Raw genomic sequence first — 20,063 nt, forward strand, 5'->3', positions numbered from 1 at the left:
TTTAGCCCATAAATTCACAAATGTCACTTATTATATAAACTTTCAAATATAACCAAGAAAATAGGCTCAATTACCCTCAACAACAATGAATTACAAAAATGAAACATAAAAATGATAGGGCTTTTGTCAAGCAGGGATGTGATTAATACAGCTAGATTTGGCAATTTCTTACACGACCTGTTAATCCTGCAAGAAATAACGAGTTTCGTGTAAACACGTTAACTAGTCGGGTCGTTATCAGGTGACAACATAATCCATAAACCCTAGATGTATATTTAATCGTCGATTGTCGTTTATGTTTACTCTTCATTCTCCTCACCAGATTTCGTCTTTTTAATTTTTTTAATTTTTAATTTTTTTTAATTTTTAAAGCATGATCTTTTTGTAGATCCAAGAAAGATGAATGGTTTGATAGGCGATATCACCAACCACTATGATGCATTCAGGTGAAAGAAACCATTTCCAATTATGATGAACGACGAAATCCACATTGGCTGGTGGATCAGCTATGGACGGTACACCCTGATGTCCGCCAACTCGTTGCTAAACTCTAGATTGAGAGAAGGGAGAGCTCTAACCCTAACTTCATTTATCGTGCCCTCCCAATCTCCATCGACGACCAGTATGTTCTTAAACCAATCCCTATCCTGGCAAGGAACATCCTGAATGTATGAATCCCAAACGAGACTAGGTCTGGCTAAGAAATAGTAGCATACGTCGAAACCCATCCTGATGACAAGCAGCATTCTAAATTCTTGAATGCCCAGGCCAGCCCCATACGTTTGAAGGTTGCTGGAGAAATATCGCAGATGACAATGTCATAACAAAAGACAAGATACTTTTCAAGAAATCAGAAAGAGGGAAACGAAGGCCCAAGTCTAAGAACCAAGGATAAATTTTGGTGCAGGGACGCTGGGGTTCAGACGGCGTTGGGAGTGTAGCATGAATATCATGGGCCGAATCCCACCAGACTCTACATTGGCCCAAGGGATCTCGATGGTTTTCAACAAAGGTTCGGCCTTCCTTCTGATTGCGAACCTTCATTGGAGGAAGATTATAAGGCGTAATCCTGGGTGATTTGGTTCTCTTGCTTGAAGATGCCATAGATAAGACTTTTAAGAAAACAAGGAGAATTTTGAAACTAGTACGAAAAGAGAGTTGGAGCCTTTTTTGCGACAGCAAGTGAATCATTTAGTTGTCGGATCCAAACCGACTCATTTTGGGATTAATCAATCTTTCGGTTGGAATTAATGAAGAATATTGAAGAAAATTTCTTGTTTTTCGTGTAACGCCACCATCTCAAAGTCTCATCATTACAAATTTTATGGCACAATATTCAAGATTGCACGTCTAAATCCAAAACGCCACCATTTCAAGGTCCAAAAGTCGAATTAGACATAAATAAAGATTGAAGACTAAAATGATACGTATTCTAGCTTACTCTGAAAGACATGGTCTTTGGATAACAATCCATCCTCAATGGGGAACGGGTTGCCTCTCAGATGCATTGTTAGGGGCAATTATGAGACCATGATTTACCAAGGTCAGATTAAGGCTAATCCGAATACAGCTACCGCAGAAGTCTAGTCATAGACTCATTAGCTCCATGCAGAGCTGGATCAGACGGAGTAGTGGTGCCATCATCACCTTATTCTAGGACAATAGACGGAGTCCTAGCGACTTTCCTAGATAAACATGCTTGTTCAGCGAGACACGCAATTTGGTCTTGATACGGACCCAATTAGATGGAGTTCCTACAATCTAGGAATTGGCGTACGTCGACTTTTAAGAGGGTGCAATATCTACTTTTAAATATCTTTAGGATTCTCCCCGCTTAAAATGAGGAATTTATCCTAAAAATGTCTCTCTCTTGAAGGTGCAAATACATCTATCTAGGCTTCATCTTTGGTAATACAATCTAAACACTTCAATTTTCTTGCCTACTGTTTGAGTCTAAAATTATTCACTAACTTGATTCTCGGAGAGCCTTTAGCCGACACCCCATCCCTGCAGTCTTAGGCTTGCTCATGATTGTTCATTGTTTTGCAGGTTGCTCGAGTTTGTGCACAACCACTACTCACAACAGTGCACAAATTTGGTTCCAACAAGACATTTTTAGGATAAAATCCTTGTTCAAAGCTAGAAGAATCTTTGAGGATATCTAGAAGTAGATATTGCACCATCTTAGGAGTTATTATTACTTACGACACACGCTAATTCCTAGATTGTAGGAACTCCAAGACTTATAAGGATTTGATTGAGTCCATATCCAGATCAGATCGCGTGTCTTGCGAAACAAGCATGGACATCCAGCGAAGTCGCTCGGACATCGCCATTTGCCCCAGAATAGGGTAATGGTGTCACCACTGCTCCGTTTGATCCAACTTCGCTTGGAGTTGTCGAATCCATGACCGGACTTCTGAGGTAACTTTATTCGAATCAGCCTTACTCGGGTTCTTGAAAATCATGGTCCGACACCAACAACTCTATTCGTTGGGCAAACTCTGTTTCGCCTAACGAATTTGTGTTTTCGTTGAAAAAAGGCTTCAAGCGACGGGTTTTGCTCGACTAATTTTTCCCAACGAACTTCAACCGACTAAAGTTCATAGCGAAGAAAACCACTTTGACACGACAAAACCTTTTTGTGTGGCAATGTGTTTTGTAGTGGTAATAAATTGTTTGCGATTAACTCATCATTTATTAATTTCAAACCTATGACCTTTCATATATAAGTGCAGAGAATTACTGCGTTTGACTTATAACTTGCTATAGTTATCTCTTATTTAGTCAAATAAGTGGTTATAGTACACAATGATTTGTTGAGAAAAGTGAAGTTATTGCGTGTAAAATTCACTTCTCTTTGTGAATTAGATTAAAGGACTATGATTCTTTCCTCTCATTTTTCCATTCCCTTCCATCCTCTTTTTTCACATTCTTTATTTTGTCTTTATTTTTTTTATAAAAAACTAATATAAGATATTGATGTGATTTAATCCTTCAAATAAGAGGGGATGGGAAAGGAAGGAAAAAGAAAAGGGAGATTATCTTCTCTTAAGTTTAAAGGAGCTACCACGACGAAATACTACAACGTCATTGCGGTAGGGGTTGGTAAAAAGTGGAGTTTTTGCAATGGGGAAAACTGAAAAAGAGTTCCGCCACCTCTTTCCGATTATGTGTTTCCCTTCACCTTCCCCTTCCCCTTCCCCTTCCCCACACCCTTCACAGGGCATTGATCCCTCCAAAGCTTTCAGATTTCCCAGAGGTCACAGACCCATTTTCTATTCATGTGAGTAAGTTTACCTCTTTCTTTTTTCTTGTGAGATTTTTGGATTGAAATTTCGATCTGGACACTTTCTTCATTTAAGCTGGTTGGTTGTGTCCTCACTGTCCTGTGTAGTGAAATCTAACTCTGCAGCTTTTATTCCCATGAATCCGAACTTCTTTTATGTGTTTTCAGCGAATTCAACTTTGATTAAATTTATGTAAAAAAACCCAATTGAATGATGATGTTTGGTTATGATCTTGATGATGGAATTAGATTCCATTCTCTTACTTTATGTAAACTCTGCATTGTCCAAAGAAAATGAAATAGTTTGGTTTTTGATGATGGCGTTTTTCTGGATATTATCAGAATGGTTGCCACGGCTTTCCGCCGTCCTGTTGGAGTCATTCAGCTCCATGGTTCTGTTGGTGAGACTGGCTCTGCTAGAAGTTGCAGGCAGTCATCTTTCAGATTTATTTCTAAGAATTTTGCGGTCGATGTTGGCTTGCTTAGAAAAGAACATTGTAGCTCTGGACAATGTAGACTGCATGTAATTCGTTCATCGTCTTCTCAAGCTTCGACAACTGATCCAATTTTATCCACCTCCCACGGTATTTCCAACAATGCTCAAAAGACATCAAGTGTGTTTATTCTTTTGTGTGACTCAGCGAGTTCTCTGCTAATTCTTGTGGCTACACTCTTGTTTGCAGGCGAAAGTTCTTTTATCTTAATTCGTCATGCTGAATCTTTGTGGAATTAGAAGAATTTGTTCACTGGTTGTGTTGACGTGCCTTTAACCAAGAAAGGTGTTGATGAAGCAATAGAAGCTGGTAAGAGAATCAGCAACATCCCTGTAGATATGATTTACACATCATTGCTTATTCGTGCACAGATGACAGCTATTCTTGCCATGACTCAACACCACCGCAAGAAGGTATCTTTGCTCAATTTTCGAGATTTTTATTTGCACAAATTTTTCCTTCGAGATACTGAATCCTTACTATGAAAAGGAGTAATGTGTTAAGTAAATAATTGGTTCATTGATCAACACAAGAGGAGCGCGTTAAGCATCAATATGTTAGTGTATATGAATATCATACTTATGGCAAGATTTGAACTTAGTTTTAGAGATAACATATATTTTAATTTTAGAGATAACATGTATTTTGTTGTCGCCATCCACTGATTTATAACGTTTATGTATAGAACAGAGTCAACTGTTCATTTTGAGATTGGAAAATGTTGTAGAAGTTCGTATGAACCTTTTCAACAAGATCTTCAAATGTTGACATTCATATGAAGTTATATCCATTTTTATTTGGTATCCAGACTTTTGACGTTTTGTATCTAGACTTTTGACTGATGTTGCTTGGAACTATCCACCCAAATGTTCTTGTTTCATGCTTTTATCTACCACGCAGGGACTTTTAGAGCCCTCTGTTGCCTGTATGATGTGGATCATAGAAAACCAGTATAATGCACATTCTGGAAAATGATGATTTTTGTTGATCTGGTCCCTTAGCTCATTAATCTATACTCTTTACAATGCTAACCTTGAAGCTTTAACAACAAAACATGTATTAGCTACTTAAACCATGGAGGTCAGTTTAAACGTCTTGCCGCACTCACAAGCTTGTTATCATGATTATGATCTGGCAGGTTGACTGTACTTGTGATTTTAATGTTAATTGCCACGCAATAATGTTAAACAGTGTTACAAGACAGATTCAAAGGAGAGAGGGCAAGCAAGCCGACTTTTGGCCATACCATTTAATATCTAGAATTCTAGATATTCTAACGTTATGCTTACCTTATGACTTTGACTGCTTTTTCTTAGAGAAAGACATATAAACTATTACTTGAAGATCAAATTCACAAAAAATATGCTTTTCAGGTGCCAATTGTTGTGCACAACGAGAGTATACAGGCAAAAACATGGAGTCAAATTTACAGTGGAGATACTAAAAAGCAATCAATTCCAGTTATAACTGCTTGGCAATTAAACGAAAGAATGTACTTTCTTATTCTTAACTTATCATCGATTCATCATAGATTTGACAAAATTTGAGAAGATAGCATTACCAGTTGTTGTATTCTACAGGTATGGTGAATTACAGGGTCTTAATAAGCTGGAGACAGCTGAAAGATATGGAAAAGAGCAAGTGCATGAGTGGCGTCGGAGTTTTGATATTCCTTCCCCCAGTGGTGAGAGTTTGGAAATGTGTTCTCAAAGAGCTGTAGCCTATTAAAGAACAGGTAGGCAGATAAGTTCCAATATCTGATTTTAACATACAATTCCCATATAAAGCTGGGTATATGTTCTAGAGGTTCAACTCATGTTGATGTGTAAGTACCTGGACAAAAAATTACATTGCAGATTGAACCACAACTACAAACTGGAAAGAACGTTCTGGTTGCGGCCCACGGAAATTCATTGAAGTGTATTATTTGTATCTCGAGAGATTAACTTCTCAAGAGGTAACAAACCATACTTCCAAAATTTCGTACCACCTATGAATATTTTATAGGGAACTTTAACGAAAAGCTTCCGGTACTGTTCACATTAATGAAAAATCACATTTTTACACTAAAAAGTCAATCCTGGTACCATTCACTTTACCCTTTATTTTGTCCTTATTGTTAAAATTCAAAGTTTTCAAGCCCTTTTTATTAGTTTTCCTTATTTTATATTAGTAAAAGTAATTGTCAGTATTTCATGTCAAACAGGTTATTAGCTTTAGAGTTATCAACCGGAGTACCACTGCTCTATATTTTTAAGGAGGGAGAGTTTTTGAGGAGAGGAAGCCCAGTTGGACCTACAGAACCTGGTGTTCATGCTTATACTAAGGTGTTAATTTTTCTGCTCATACAAGTTGTTGCAATCCTGAAACTTTATAGCTTGCTGTGTGTATCCTTACATTATAAGCTATAACGGTGTTAATACCTTCAAATTCATTGCAATTATTTGGGGCTTTCGAGGAAGTGGGGTAGTGGGTTCATTCAAACAATCCTGAGCAAGCAGAGGTTTGGAGACTGTTCAGGCTATATATTTTGAAGGCTCTTTTATCAAAAGAAGCAGGGTTAAGCTTTACTTGAAGGGGTTAAAGTATGAACACTGGTTTCAATTCAAAATTTGAAACTTTTATAGGCAAAGTAATCTTAAAATTAATTGAAAATTCACACTACATTTTGCTCTGGTTGTAATAGTCCTTGACTTAAGCTGTGGCCAATTGAATTTGATTATTAGATTTTCTTTATCTTTTAATAATATTAAACGAGTTGTGCCTAGTAGGGTTCTTTCGTTCTCATGAAAAAATTCCCCCTAGAGCCGCACAATGCTCATGTCCCCAACCTGTTTCCTTCCTCTACTGTACTGTGCCGATTTCAATTGTGCTCGTTCCATAAAAAAGAGGCATATAGTCTTCATGTCTACTCTTTCACGAAGTTGCTTTAAATTTATATATTACTTTAGTCTCGGCATGATAATTTGAACATGGCTCAACACTGTTTAGCCAAGGCAGTAAAAGGTCACACATGTCCTTCAGAATTTGTCATCATTAAGCGTATGGGAAGTGATTTAAGCACTCTTCATTACTTTATGCACGTCGCTTCTAGTTTTGGCCCTCGGTCCTCTGATTTATTAAATCGAATGGCTAGACAAATGGAGGGTGTGTAGGAGGGGAAAAATCGGTTGCAGAAGGCATTTCAGTAAGACTATAAAGGGAACAATCAACTAAATGGGTTTTTTTTTTGAGTCTGGGACAGATCCAGGAAGTCTGAGGTGGGTTATAGCCCATCCTAGTATTAAGAATTAGAAACAAAGCTAGTTGAGTTCCAGCCAGCCCAATTCATATCTATGATTAACTTGTTTCTTCTTCTGCATTGCTTGTTTTATTCTTCTTAATACTCCAATTTGTCTTCTACTATTATTCTTCTAATACGGTTTATAATTTTGTTTCTAAATTCTAATTGAGAGATTTTTCAGTCAATATCTACTCTTAGGCTTTTATTGGGGGAAAATTGGCTTAAAAAAATTAAGCCCTCGTTGTTTTTGAATCTTGGACCTGTCCCTTGTTGGGAGATCAGGATAGTAATTCAGTTGAAATAAAATTGTGTCTAGTACTCTGATCTGTGTTTGGTTGGCACAAAACAGGTCTTTTTGGGTCAATCTACGACGGTGATGAATGTGAGAAAATTACTTTTTCAGGTCTCATTACTAGATGTTTTATTTGCTGCTTGCTACACTTTTTGCATGCAGAGTTTAGCACTTTACAGGCAAAAATTGGAAAAAGGGTTGCATTGAACTATATAAAAGCAGGTAAATTCTGTGCAGTATTGCTGAGTTTAGCACTTACATGTGCACTTCATATTTTACCTGTTTACTGTTTTGGATTAGCTATGCCTATCTCATACAGTATAACTGTGTTTTACGTTGAATGTCAACCTTCAATTACGCAAGAATTGATTCCGTGGTCCAATATTCATATGATGCTAACCTATCTTGTATTCATGCACTCACTTATTTATTACCCAATTTATACGATTCAGTCTCATCTCTGCAGTTGGACCATTATTTCACTCATATATTCTTGTTTTCGCAGGGGACGACCTATTTTTGGTTGTTCGGGCTTTTCCGGAGTTTATTTGTAAGTTGCAGATCTGCGGTCACTAACTAAATGCAAGACATTGTTCCAGTGCACAGGCCTAACGTTGAAAGACTTCAGAAAAGCAAGAAAGAAAGACTTCAGAAAAGCAAGAAAAAACAGACCATATGTATACCGTTGGATTTTTAGAGAAAGGTCCGTTGTTGATGACCATGGTAGAGAGAGACTAGTGGAGGCCGATGTGTGCAATGCGTGGAGGGCAGGTGGTGAGTGCCGAGACAGAGTAAAAGTCGAGATCATGCTCTTGAAAATGGTGGATCCTCATCACATTGATACAGCTCTCAGTCTTCCTCCTCGCACACATTGCCTGCAATTCTCTATCTCCTCACGACGCCGATCGGATTTCTGTGAAATTTTATAATATTTTGGCTTCTGGCTTGTGCTTTTGGTGTGGATTTGTAATTGAATTTATTGGTTTTTTTTTTTTTTGGTGTGGATTTGTTATTGAATGTATTGGTTTTGAAGGCAGATCTGGGTTTGTATGTAATGTGCTCTAAAATTTTGATGAATTTTGCAATTTTTGAAGTCTTGAATGTTACGTGGTGTTGTTTCATGTTTTTGATGAAGGAAATTTGGCTGTGTTTAAGGAGGACGAGGAAGAAGGGGGACGGAGGGGAGAGTGAGGGAGAACGAAGGGGGACGACCCGCGATCTGGGGAGATCGAGGGAGAGTTTTTGTTTAGGTTAAATAAAAAATTAATAATTTATTAATATTTAATTAATTTCTTTATTTCAGTTGGCAATTGAGTGGGTCCCGCGCTTGCCATGTCATTATTTAAGGTATGACATTGCAATGTTTAAAACATGAGGGATGAAAATATTGTTCAACCTATAGTTGAAGTAGTTTTATATAATTTACCCCATTTCTCAAGTTTTAGTCAAAGTGTTAGGGAGTGGTTGACAAGCATTTGAATCACCTGTGAACCTTGGTTGAATGCATGATCTCGACTTTGAATTATATTATTGCTAATTCATTGTCAGTCTGGTTTGGTATTGTTGTGTTTTGAAAAAAAACTGCTTCTATTATGCTGTGAAAATAAGCTCATTTTTGCTACTCTGCGTTTTCAGCCTTTTTTTTTCCACCAAAAACTATGAAAATAAGCTATGTTTAAATGTTTACAAAACAATTTTTTGAGTTTAACTTTTTATGATACCTACATTTTATAAAAGCACATCAGTATCAAACCAATATTAAGTCTCCCCCCTCAAAAAACAAAAAAAATTTTTTTTTTGAACCATCGATCGAATCAATGTAAGAATTTCTCCTCAAAGAGGCCCGAGTAGACACCTGTCTTTATTAGCCCCATGATGAAAAATTCTTAGATCCCCCATTAGCCTCTAATACCTTATAACTACCATTGATTGTCAATAAGCTTAGCAAATCAGGCCTCTAATCGTCTCTTCGACAGAGGCTTTGAGAATTGGATTTCTAAATAGAATAATGCTGAGCTACTCATGGTTGACGAGGACCTCATCTTCAAAATACTCTGTGGTCAATTTACAAAACTTTTATTTATCATCAGAATTGTTTATATTATTAATAGCTCTAAAAATATCAAATTCTCCAAGAAATCAATTAAAGCTAAGATTGTTTTCGTAACAAATAGATATATGATTTGTAATGCATTTACAGAATCCGTCTATTTGTTTTTAAACAATTAAATGACTACATGATCTTATTGATATATGATTTATACAAAATAATTTAAAATATTAACAGTTTCGATGATAAACACGAAATTTTGTAAATCGGTCATAGAAGTATTTTGAGAAACTCCTCGTCCTTTAAGTAGCCAAGTTAATTCCTTATAAATCTCACTTTGTTATATCGTAAATCTTGCATTGGAGTGAATGCTATAGAGAAGTTTTGTACGTACTGTTGGATAAGAAAATATGAACAGAAGCATAGTGTTAATTTATGTGTTTAATTAATGTGTTTGGTATGTAGTTTAGTAATCAGTCATGTCAATAACTAACAAGCTAAATGTTACATCTCTCTAGAATCTATGGATGAGTTTTTTTTCAAACTGAATGGGACACCCTTCAAGCATATGTGCTTGAAAAAAGCTGTATGTTTACAAAAGCCAAAGCCTTTTCTTTTGATCAAAGAAAGCCAAAGCTTAACGCTTGAAAAATAGACAATGTCATCGGAGGTGATTTTCACATATTCATTTTAGTTTCTCACACATCTCTTTTAATTTATGATCATTGAGTTGAATATCAAACAGAAGTAATAGATAGAATTTAACAGGGTCATAGAAGAAGCTAAAAGGAGTGTCTGTTTTTTGTGGCTTATTTTACCGAAAAAGAATAGAGGGGTGTGGCAAAAGAGAGAGAGTGTGGGGATTTCTCTATGTGTGATGATCACCCTATACAATGCCTTTATTTATAGTAGTAAAGAAGAGAGGAATTACTTGTTCTCCAAGTAAATACAATCCTATAAGAAAATAATAACTAGTAACCAAATCTATCTAGGGTTTCTCTGCAATTGTACCATTATTTCGCTCATATATTATTGTTTTCGCAGGGGACGACCTACTTTTAGTAGTTCCGTCTTTTCCAAAGTTTATTTGTAAGTTGCAGATCTGCGGTCACTAACTAAATGCAAGACATTGTTGTAGTGCACAGGCCTAACGTTGAAAGTTTTTAGAAAAGCAAGAAAAAACAGATCATACGTATACCGTTGAAGCTTGAAATTTGTATGTTCGAACGTGGGCGTGTTGAAGGGGTTACAAAGGACATGTTATTGCTGCTATTTCTTAAGTTTTAGTCAGTGTTAGGAAGTGTTTGACAAGCATTTGAATCGCCTGTGAACCTTGGTTATCTGGCGTGATTATCCACCATGGCCTCACTGGGCTGAAGATGCACTTATATTTTGTATTGTCAAAATGGTAGCAACAATTTATATTTCAGTTCCTTCCACTCTTCACTTGCTTTAGTGTAGATAATATCGTTTAGTGTACGTTTTATGTACATATTGCAAACCTATTATGAGGTTAAACCACCCCTCTTACTTTAGTGTAGATAATATCGTTTAGTGTACGTTTTATGTACATATTGCAAACCTATTATGAGGTTAAACCACCCCTCTTACTTTAGTACAGATAATATTGACCAACTTATTTGTTTTTTCAGTGCTACTTTATAAACAGAAAAATAAACCACCGATCGAATCAATGTAAGAATTTCTCCTCAAAGAGGCCCAAGTAGGCGCCTGTCTTTATCGGCCCGATGAAGAAATTTTTTTTAGATCTGACATTGGCCTCTAGTTACCTTATAATTACCATTGATTGTCAATAAGCAAATCAGGCTTCTAATCGTCTCTTGGACAATGAGGGTGGAGCTTTGAGAATTGGGTTTCTAAATAGAATAATGCTCAGCTACTCATGCTTGACGAGGAGGCCATCCTCAAAACATTTTATACCCGATGCACAAAACTTTTATTTATAATTGGAATCGTTAATGATTAAATCGCTCCAAAATATTAATTGTGCAAAAAAATCAATTAAAATTAAGGTATTTTTTTGTAACAAATAAATATACGGTTCGTAATGCTTTTATCAAATTCGTCCATTTGTTTTTATACAATTAAAAGACTAAATGATCTCACTGATACGATTTATTCAAAGTGATTTACATTATTAACGATTTCAATGATAAACACGAAATTTCGTAAATCGGTCACATAACTATATTTTGATAAACTTCTTGTCAAAGTTGCCAAAGTTAATTCCTTGTAAATAAACCCCCACTCCCTAACTTTTTTATATCGTAAATCTTGCTTTGGAGTGAATGTTTTAGAGAAGTTTTGTACGTACGGTTTGATAAGAAAACATTATGTGAAAAGAAGCATAGTGTTAATTTTATACGTGTTTAATTAATGTGTTTGGCATGTAGTTTAGTTATCAGTCATGTCAATAACTAACAAGATAAATGTTACATTTCTCTATAATCTATGGATGAGTTTTTTCAAACCGAATGGGACACCCTTCAAGCGTAAGTGCTTGAAAAAAACTATATTTTTACTAAGGCCAAAGCTTAATGCTTGAAAAATAGTCAATGTTCCCTGAAGGTGAAGGTGATTTTTCACACATTTATTTTAGCTTTTCACACATTTTTTTTTAATTTATGATCATTGAATTGAATAAATCTAACGAAAGTAAGACATAATTAAACAGGGATGTGAGAAGCTAAAATGAATTTTTTGTGGCTTATTTTACTAACAAGGAATAGAGGGGTGCGGCAAAAGAGAGAGTGGAGAAAGTGTAGACATTTATGTGTGTAATATTCTCTTACATAGTGCTTTTATTTATAGTAGTAAAGAGGAGAGCAATTACTTGTCCTCCAAGTAAATACAATCCTATAGAGAGAGAGAATAATTATTCACCAAATCTATTAGGATGTAAACAATCACACTTTAATATAATATCTACAATATATTTATCATTTTTCATATATTCATTCATAAAGAATAATTATTAACCAAATCTATTACGATGTTTACAATCATGCTTTAATATAATATCTACAATATATTTATCATTTTTCATATATTCATTCATTTTTGTAATCGTATATGTGTCCTCATTAAAACTTGAAGACCAATTTCTCTCCCTACGGAGATAGAGTACTCTTAGTGGGAAAGAGATCCTCTCCGGATCTTTTTCATCAAGGCCACAGGATCAAGTGATTCGGGCCTTTGAAATTTGATTCAACGGCTAAAAACAGGGGCCCCTTTAGAAGGTATAATAACTTTAGCCGTTAGATCAAATTTCAAAGACCCGGATCACTTGATCCAGTGACCTTGGTGAAAGAGATATGGAGAGGATCTCTTTCCCTTTTAATGGGACCTTTGTGGTGAAATTGTTAGTTAAAGACCTGTGATGAACCCCATCTACAGTTTTTTATTTTTTTGAATTTTTTTTGAATTTTTTTGAATTTCCGTTAATCCTCTGTTAAAAAGGGGTTAAAATTGTTATTTTAAACAATTGATTTAACTCGAAACCGCAAACATGAGGATGGTTTCCATCGGCATGATGTAATCAATCACAACTAAGGAGCTTTTGAATTGTATAGACTTGTTTCTATGCTCCAGAGTAAATGTTTGCATTAGACATGACAATTTCTTTCATAACCAGCCCAATATAAAAATAAAATCAACACGTTAACTAATCGAATCATTATTGGATCATCTGTTTAGGCTCCGTTCATGTAAGAAACAAACCAAACTTAGTCCGAGCTCGAAAAAATTTAACAAACCAAACTTGAGCACAATGATATTCAGTTGAACTCAAATCATTTTCAGCCCTAAGTGTGTTCGAGAAACTATGCAATATCAATAAAACCACCCCTAGTCTAGACTCTAGATACACACATGTATTTTTTTTAAACAATATTGTAGATAAAGTAATTAAAGAGAAAATTTGGATGAAATGATGACAACGACTGCGTGTTGTGTACAGTTGGTAGGGTATGGGTTTAAAGTGCACTGTGACTAACGGTTTCTCCTCTTAACCGTCCTAAGTTCTCCGAAAGCTTTGCCGCCAAATTCTCATCCTTCCAAACAGAATGGAAAGGTTTTTCCAAAAAAAAAAAAAAAAAACAGAACGGAAAGGAAAAAAAAAGGATAATAGAAAAAAGGGAAGAAAATCATTAATCTCATTAAGCAAACTCCCAAAAAAAAAAAAATAATAATAATAATAATAATTACAGCCACATTATTGATGAAGAGAGCAAATCCAGAAAAGAAATTTCAGAAGTATAATATCGGAGATGAGATAATTACAAATTAACAAGATACTTACTGAAAGTGCATGTCTAACACAATTATTTGATAGAGAACATCAACGGATGAATGTCTTCCTCTGTTGGAGATGCCAACCTCGAAATGACCAAAGACGACGCCGATTCCGCCTCCGATAACTCTACCAAGAATGAAAAGAAGAAGAAGGTATACATTTTTCGTTTTCTGGTTTAACTTTTATTTCTTTTCCTACTTTCATTCATTTAGCTTTTCCTAAAATTATTTTAATTTTAATTTTAACCATGTATGTTCTGGGATGAAGTCTATCATTCCTAGGATTTTTGGTTCAAAGAGAAGTGGGAGGGACGGCTCAGATGAAGATATATACAAATCAGATGGGGATGGGATAATTGATCTTGGTATCTCCATCTCTCAAATATATATAATGATATCTGTCTTCCTATTTGTTATTGATCTTTTCAAATAATTATTGCTTTTTTTTTTAATAGAATTTGAGAAAAAGATTGCTGCAAGGAGAAAAGCTTTCATGGAGGCAACTCCCTTCATTAGAAAGAATTTTTCAGGTATGCTGTTTAAGCATATAATTGAAGATTATAGTGCATTATAATCACGTTATAGATGGAATTAATCAAGGTTAGAAAGTGCTTTTATCTATTTATTTAATTGATGGATGATTGGTCAGACTCTAGCTTACCTCAAACGGAAGAGACAGGCCACTTACCTCAAACGGAGGGACTCTAGCTTACCCAACAACAATCTGTTTTGATAACCAATTGAAAATATGTTTGTATTTGGAGGGAGTAATAGTACATACACCAAATCTCAAAGTTTTAGTATTTGGATAGCAAAATAGATTTGTTATGTCAGGTAAGAAAAATGCATTCAAACGGAGGTAGCAACTCAATAGCAACTTAAAGAATTAATAACTCTTTTTTTTTTTTTTTTTTTTCTTTCAAACTAACAAATTGGGTTCCACAACATATTTAATTCAAAGTTATTGTTTAGTAAAGAGTTTGAAAATAAAATTTGAGCCCCACAAAATAAAGTTAAGATACTAATTTTTCAAAGTGAAAGATAAAATTTGAACAAGTTGGTTTGAAAAGTGGGTAGGAGTGACAAATTTTTATAGTAGCATAACAGTGGGAAATGGGTCAGAACTTAGCAAATGATACTTTTAAAGAACAATTTTGCTAATTCTTTGGAGATGCTCTAAGGATTGAAATAATGCAATAAAGGTTTATTTTTTGGAGACTGGAATAGGCGAGAAATTGTAAAGAATTGCGAGCGTGCTACTAGTAATGCTCATTGGAAAGTGCTTTTGATGTAGAGAAGAAATAGTAAAAAATCTATGAAATATTTTTGGGATCAGTTGAGATGACTTGCGTGAAACCCATTGCTTTTTCTTCAAAATGTTCTTTAAAATTAGTATAATTCTTCATTTTAATTACTGATAATGAAGATCAATAGAAGTGGTCCCTGAATTTGTCTAGTGTAAATTATTTCGGTCCTTCTGTAAAAAAAAAAATGTCAATATCCTCATTAAATTGTCACATGAACGATCAAGTGACCCACCTTTTAAGGTATTTTTGTCAAACCAACTCCTTCACTGAATGAGCATATAGATAGATTTTTCACGGAAGAATCAAAATGATTTATGGTGAACAAACTCAAGGACCAATTCTATAGATTTTCATTGTTAGAGACCAATTAAGTGAGGAGTTATGTGAAGGACTATTTTGGCTAAAAAGCCAAATCCATCTCTTTGAGCGACTCGGAAACTAGTTTCCTATTTGATTGACAAAAAATCCTTGCCTAATCGGCTTATAGAGGAAAAAATTAGGCCTTATTTATTAAATAAATTAGGAAAATAATAACTACATACCTTTTTTTTGCACACCTCTATTTATTTACGTCCGGCTTTGCAGATGGCGGAGCAATAATGCTTATACACTCTGGTGCAGATTCGATCTTAGAGATCCCCTCCCCCTTATCATTTAACAATTTCACACACTAACGCTATCGTTTGTCAAAAAATAAAAATCACGTCCCTCCTTTAATTTATCTAGTCCAAAGAGTTCATAAATAAACTAAGGCCGGTGTGAGGGGTGCCAAAATCATCTTCTATAAATTGTAGTATCATTGGGCGTATTCTGACCTGAAAGGGAGAAAAAAAAGTTTGATTTTTGGCACAACACTCTAAAGTCAGGATAAATAATTTAAATAATTCAGATATTAGTAAACGCATTAAAGTCAAAGATCAAATAATTCTAATATCAATTTCATATAAGGAAACATGTCTTAAGTATTATTCTTTAGTGAATGAGAAAGTTGATTTAAGTAGACTTGGTGGTTCATTGCTTTATTTCGACATTGGACCTTTGCCATATAGGAAAACTTGGTTATAAGTAGACTCTGAGATTTGAGCAAATTGAAAATTTTAAAGACTAAAGATGGTGTTCCTTTCTTATCTACTCTCAGAAAGACAGACTAGTCCGGGGATTGAAAGCCTAAACCTATCAAACTTCGAACTCTCTATAGCGCCAGCAACTGAGACAAAAGAATTCCGGTAAGACATCATCTTCTAGCTATGTATGAGACTAAGACATGAGGTTGTATAAATAAATAAATAAATAAAAATACGTATATCCTATATATATAGGATTTATTAATTTATTTGTTACTTTCAATGAATATTGAAAATTGTGGTTCATTGCGTCGCAGTATATTTGTTGCGACATGGAACGTGGGAGGAAAGTCACCCAACAATGGCCTGAACCTCCAAGATTTCTTGCAGGTGGAGGGGTCTTCCGACATCTATGTTTTAGGGTACGTAAGAAAACCACCATCACTCGTTTTTTTTCAATTAAAAAAAAAACCACAGAAAATTAACCTTATGGGCGGCTAATTAATTAACAGTACTGTATTTTTCTTCTTATATATCATAAGGTTTCAGGAAATTGTTCCCTTGAGTGCCGGAAACGTTTTAGTGATCGAGGACAATGAACCAGCAGCAAAATGGCTAGCCCTCATTAGCCAAGCACTTAATAAACCCCAAAATGCGTCCTACAATATGCATTCTTCCTCCGATTCATCAGGCCATGGTTCCAACAACTCATTGAATAACAACAAGGAATCCAAGTCCCCAGGCAGTCTCAACATCTTCCAGAAGCCTTCTCTCAAAGCTCTTAGCAAAAGCTTTAAGGCAAATAGTAGCCTTCTCAAGTCTTGCAACTGCCCCGTGGAATTTCCATCTCACGAAAGGCGGCGAATAAGAAAGCTCAGTGATCCTACTAGTAAATTAGGCTCAATTTCTCCTCGGCTTACTTCTGGAAGCGACACTAGTGTAGATGAATTTCTTGCAATTGCAGGGATTCAGTCCCCATCTTCCTCAAGCGACATGAATTACCGCCTTATAACAAGCAAGAAGATGGTAGGTATTTTCGTATCGGTTTGGGTTCGAAAGGAGTTAGTACCTCACATTGGCCATCTCAGAGTCTCCACGGTTGGAAGAGGAATAATGGGCTGCCTCGGAAATAAGGTTAGTAAAACTTTCAATAAAAATTTATATGCGATGTCAACTTATACCATCTAATGTAACATCTCATCTCGTTAATAGAGATATGAGCTACACGACATTTGAGTCTCCTTATGTGGCTCCCATCAGTATACAAAACTTTAGTGTCACTTTTGTCTATCGATCTGAAATACAACTTTTCGAATTACAAATCTTGATTATAATATATATATATATATATATATATATATATATATATATATATATATATATTATATAGTTGGGTTTCAGTTCTATTCGGAGATGTCATTAGTCTGCAATGTAATGAGCAAATATGATACAAATATATAGTCTTTGTTTATGGTAATTAAAAGGATGGCAACAAATCATGATTCATCATTTTATTCTTATGGTAAATGTAGCCTTGATTGTTAAATTGTCGCATTAATTTGCAGGGATGTATATCAATAAGCATGACATTGCACCAAACGAGCTTTTGCTTCGTGTGCAGTCACTTGGCTTCCGGGGAGAAGGAAGGCGATGAGCTGAAAAGGAATGCCGACGTGATTGAGATCCTTAAAAGCGCACAATTTCCCAAGGTTTGCAAGAATCCATACCGCCGCCCTTGCGAAAGAATAAACGATCATGAGTACGTACATATTACTCTATATGAAGATGCTTGCAGGATAATTGATGTTGTTTTGCTTTTCTTTTTCGTTCAATACAATTTTTCAAAAAGCTATTATTTACACTCCAAAAAAATCTGATTTATTTATTCATTCATTGAATTGATAGTATGTGTCCAGCTTGGTTCTGATCAATAGTTAGTGTTCCTCTGATTATATATAATTTTGCAGAAGGATAATATGGCTTGGAGATTTGAATTATCGAGTGGCTTTGAGCTATGAAGAAACAAGAGTTTTGTTGGAGGATAATGATTGGGACACCCTTTTAGAAAAAGATCAGGTTTGTTTTAGTGCCCCATTCTTGATGAGTATGTTAGCCTAGGTCACATCTATGAATGACATTTAAAACCACATTACTCATAAAATAAATTATTCTTCTCGTCGTGTATACCCTTGTCTTATTTTGGTGCTCAAGTAATTAAAAAGGGTATACACTAAGTTTTCTTTCATTAGCTAGAAGTCAAATTCAGAAACACATGTGGCTCTACCTATATATGGATGTACACACATGTGATCTAAATAGCTTATTACCTAGTGCTTCTATATAACTTGAAGCTATTTTTTGGGAATAAAACTATTTCTACAAACTCAAGTAATCATATGTATCATCTCGTTAATAATAAAGATAAGTGTAATCCACTTATACGAAGAAACTCATTTCATTTAGGGCTTAGAAGACGAGATGATACACTGCATGATCAGTTATAATACTCTTATAAAATAGTAGTGCTCAAAACTTCCCATCCAATATTAAATGGTTCACTTATTTGATTTGCTTTTGTTCAAACACATTTCCTGTGGATTAATTTATTCGCATATGTGAACTACACTGAAGAATGGCCTTAATTAGTCTTCTTATAAATTACACTTCGTGTGTTTGATTTTGATTAACAAATGCATGCAGTTGAATATGGAGAGAGAAGCTGGGAGGGTATTTAATGGGTTCAAGGAGGGACAAATCTTCTTTGCCCCCACTTACAAGTACTCTCATAACTCAGACTCTTACGCTGGAGAAACTACCAAGTCCAAGAAGAAACGACGAACCCCAGCATGGTATAATCCTCTCCCCTCTTAATTTACTACCAGAAAAAAATTAAGTAGAATATTAATTTGGTGGGAAATGTTCTCCTTTCAGAATGTCTAGATATTTAAGATAATTAGTTCTTGTCAAGCTGTGGATCTAGACTGTAATCTGGCAACATAAAAAAATTTGGCAACAGCATTAATCCTAATTAATTTTTTCAATTAGCTTAAAATTAGAACGGTGTGTTGATCTTTGTGAAATGAATTGATTATAGGTGCGATCGGATACTATGGCGCGGGGATGGCTTTGAGCAATTATCTTATATTCGCGGGGAGTCGAGATTCTCCGATCACAGACCCGTGTGTGCTGTGTTTTCAGTGGAAGTGAATGTGCTTAGAAGCAAAAACAACAGATTCAGAAAGGGTTACTCTTGTGCTGCTCCAAGACTAGAATTTGACGAATGCATGCCTCAAAGACATAGCTTCTATGAGTACTAGTACAAACACAATATAATATACTACACCAAACTTTCTTTTTGTTCATATTTTTTTCTGGTTAGTGAAAAGAGGTTAGTGAAAAAAAAGGAAAGAGAGAACAAAGAGTAAGCATTGTTGATTACATCTCTCATTTGTAAGTGGATCTCGATTTTGAATGATGTTTGCTAGTGAATCTAGCACAAAAATGTTTAGTTCTAAACCAAATGTGCAACTATCTAGGGAATTAAGAAAATCCATGTACTATTGATTACTGAAATTGTGTTAAACTCATGTTAAATTGGCTACTTAATAGAGTCAAAAGGTTACAATAGCTAGTTAATTTAACTTAACATCTTCAACAACATTAGCTATTTTAACAAATACAAAAGAGGGACATTATATTATGAATTCACCGTTTCCAGAAGGTTGGCTCACATGTCTCATCGGACAAATCAAGTCAAGGAGTCAAAATAAGAATTTTTTTTATTTAATAATAATTTAACTTACTTTATATTTTAGAGAATTGTTATTAGCATTCCAAAAATCTCATTTTACACTCCTCACATGTGCAATTTTCTTTCGAAGTATAGAAAGCTTGGAGTGCAAAATGTGATTTTTGAAGTGCTAATAACAATTCCCATATTTTATTTTATTATAAGTTATCCACCAGTTTT

At 35.1% G+C, this 20,063-nt stretch overlaps 1 protein-coding gene and 1 pseudogene across 2 annotated transcripts; both read left to right on the forward strand.

The window, feature by feature from the left end:
• Window positions 1–3,101: 3,101 nt before the first annotated feature.
• Window positions 3,102–8,479, forward strand: LOC137710294 (2,3-bisphosphoglycerate-dependent phosphoglycerate mutase 1-like; annotated as a pseudogene). The gene is made up of 7 exons (XR_015957348.1): window positions 3,102–3,290; window positions 3,632–3,873; window positions 3,973–4,196; window positions 5,157–5,275; window positions 5,364–5,740; window positions 5,990–7,580; window positions 7,864–8,479. The product of XR_015957348.1 is annotated as a 2,3-bisphosphoglycerate-dependent phosphoglycerate mutase 1-like (transcript).
• Window positions 8,480–13,584: 5,105 nt separating this feature from the next.
• BST1 (DNAse I-like superfamily protein) lies at window positions 13,585–19,692 on the forward strand. The gene is made up of 10 exons (XM_088686379.1): window positions 13,585–13,875; window positions 13,991–14,087; window positions 14,178–14,252; window positions 16,168–16,255; window positions 16,411–16,515; window positions 16,636–17,227; window positions 17,659–17,852; window positions 18,061–18,169; window positions 18,794–18,942; window positions 19,188–19,692. The coding sequence occupies exons 1-10, from the start codon at window positions 13,780–13,782 to the stop codon at window positions 19,408–19,410; spliced, it is 1,728 nt and encodes a 575-aa protein (XP_088542505.1). The 5' UTR covers window positions 13,585–13,779; the 3' UTR covers window positions 19,411–19,692.
• Window positions 19,693–20,063: the final 371 nt, after the last annotated feature.

Source organism: Pyrus communis, chromosome 15 (genome assembly GCF_041283825.1).
Source record: "Pyrus communis isolate YQ-2024b chromosome 15, ASM4128382v1, whole genome shotgun sequence".
NCBI lineage: Eukaryota > Viridiplantae > Streptophyta > Magnoliopsida > Rosales > Rosaceae > Pyrus > Pyrus communis.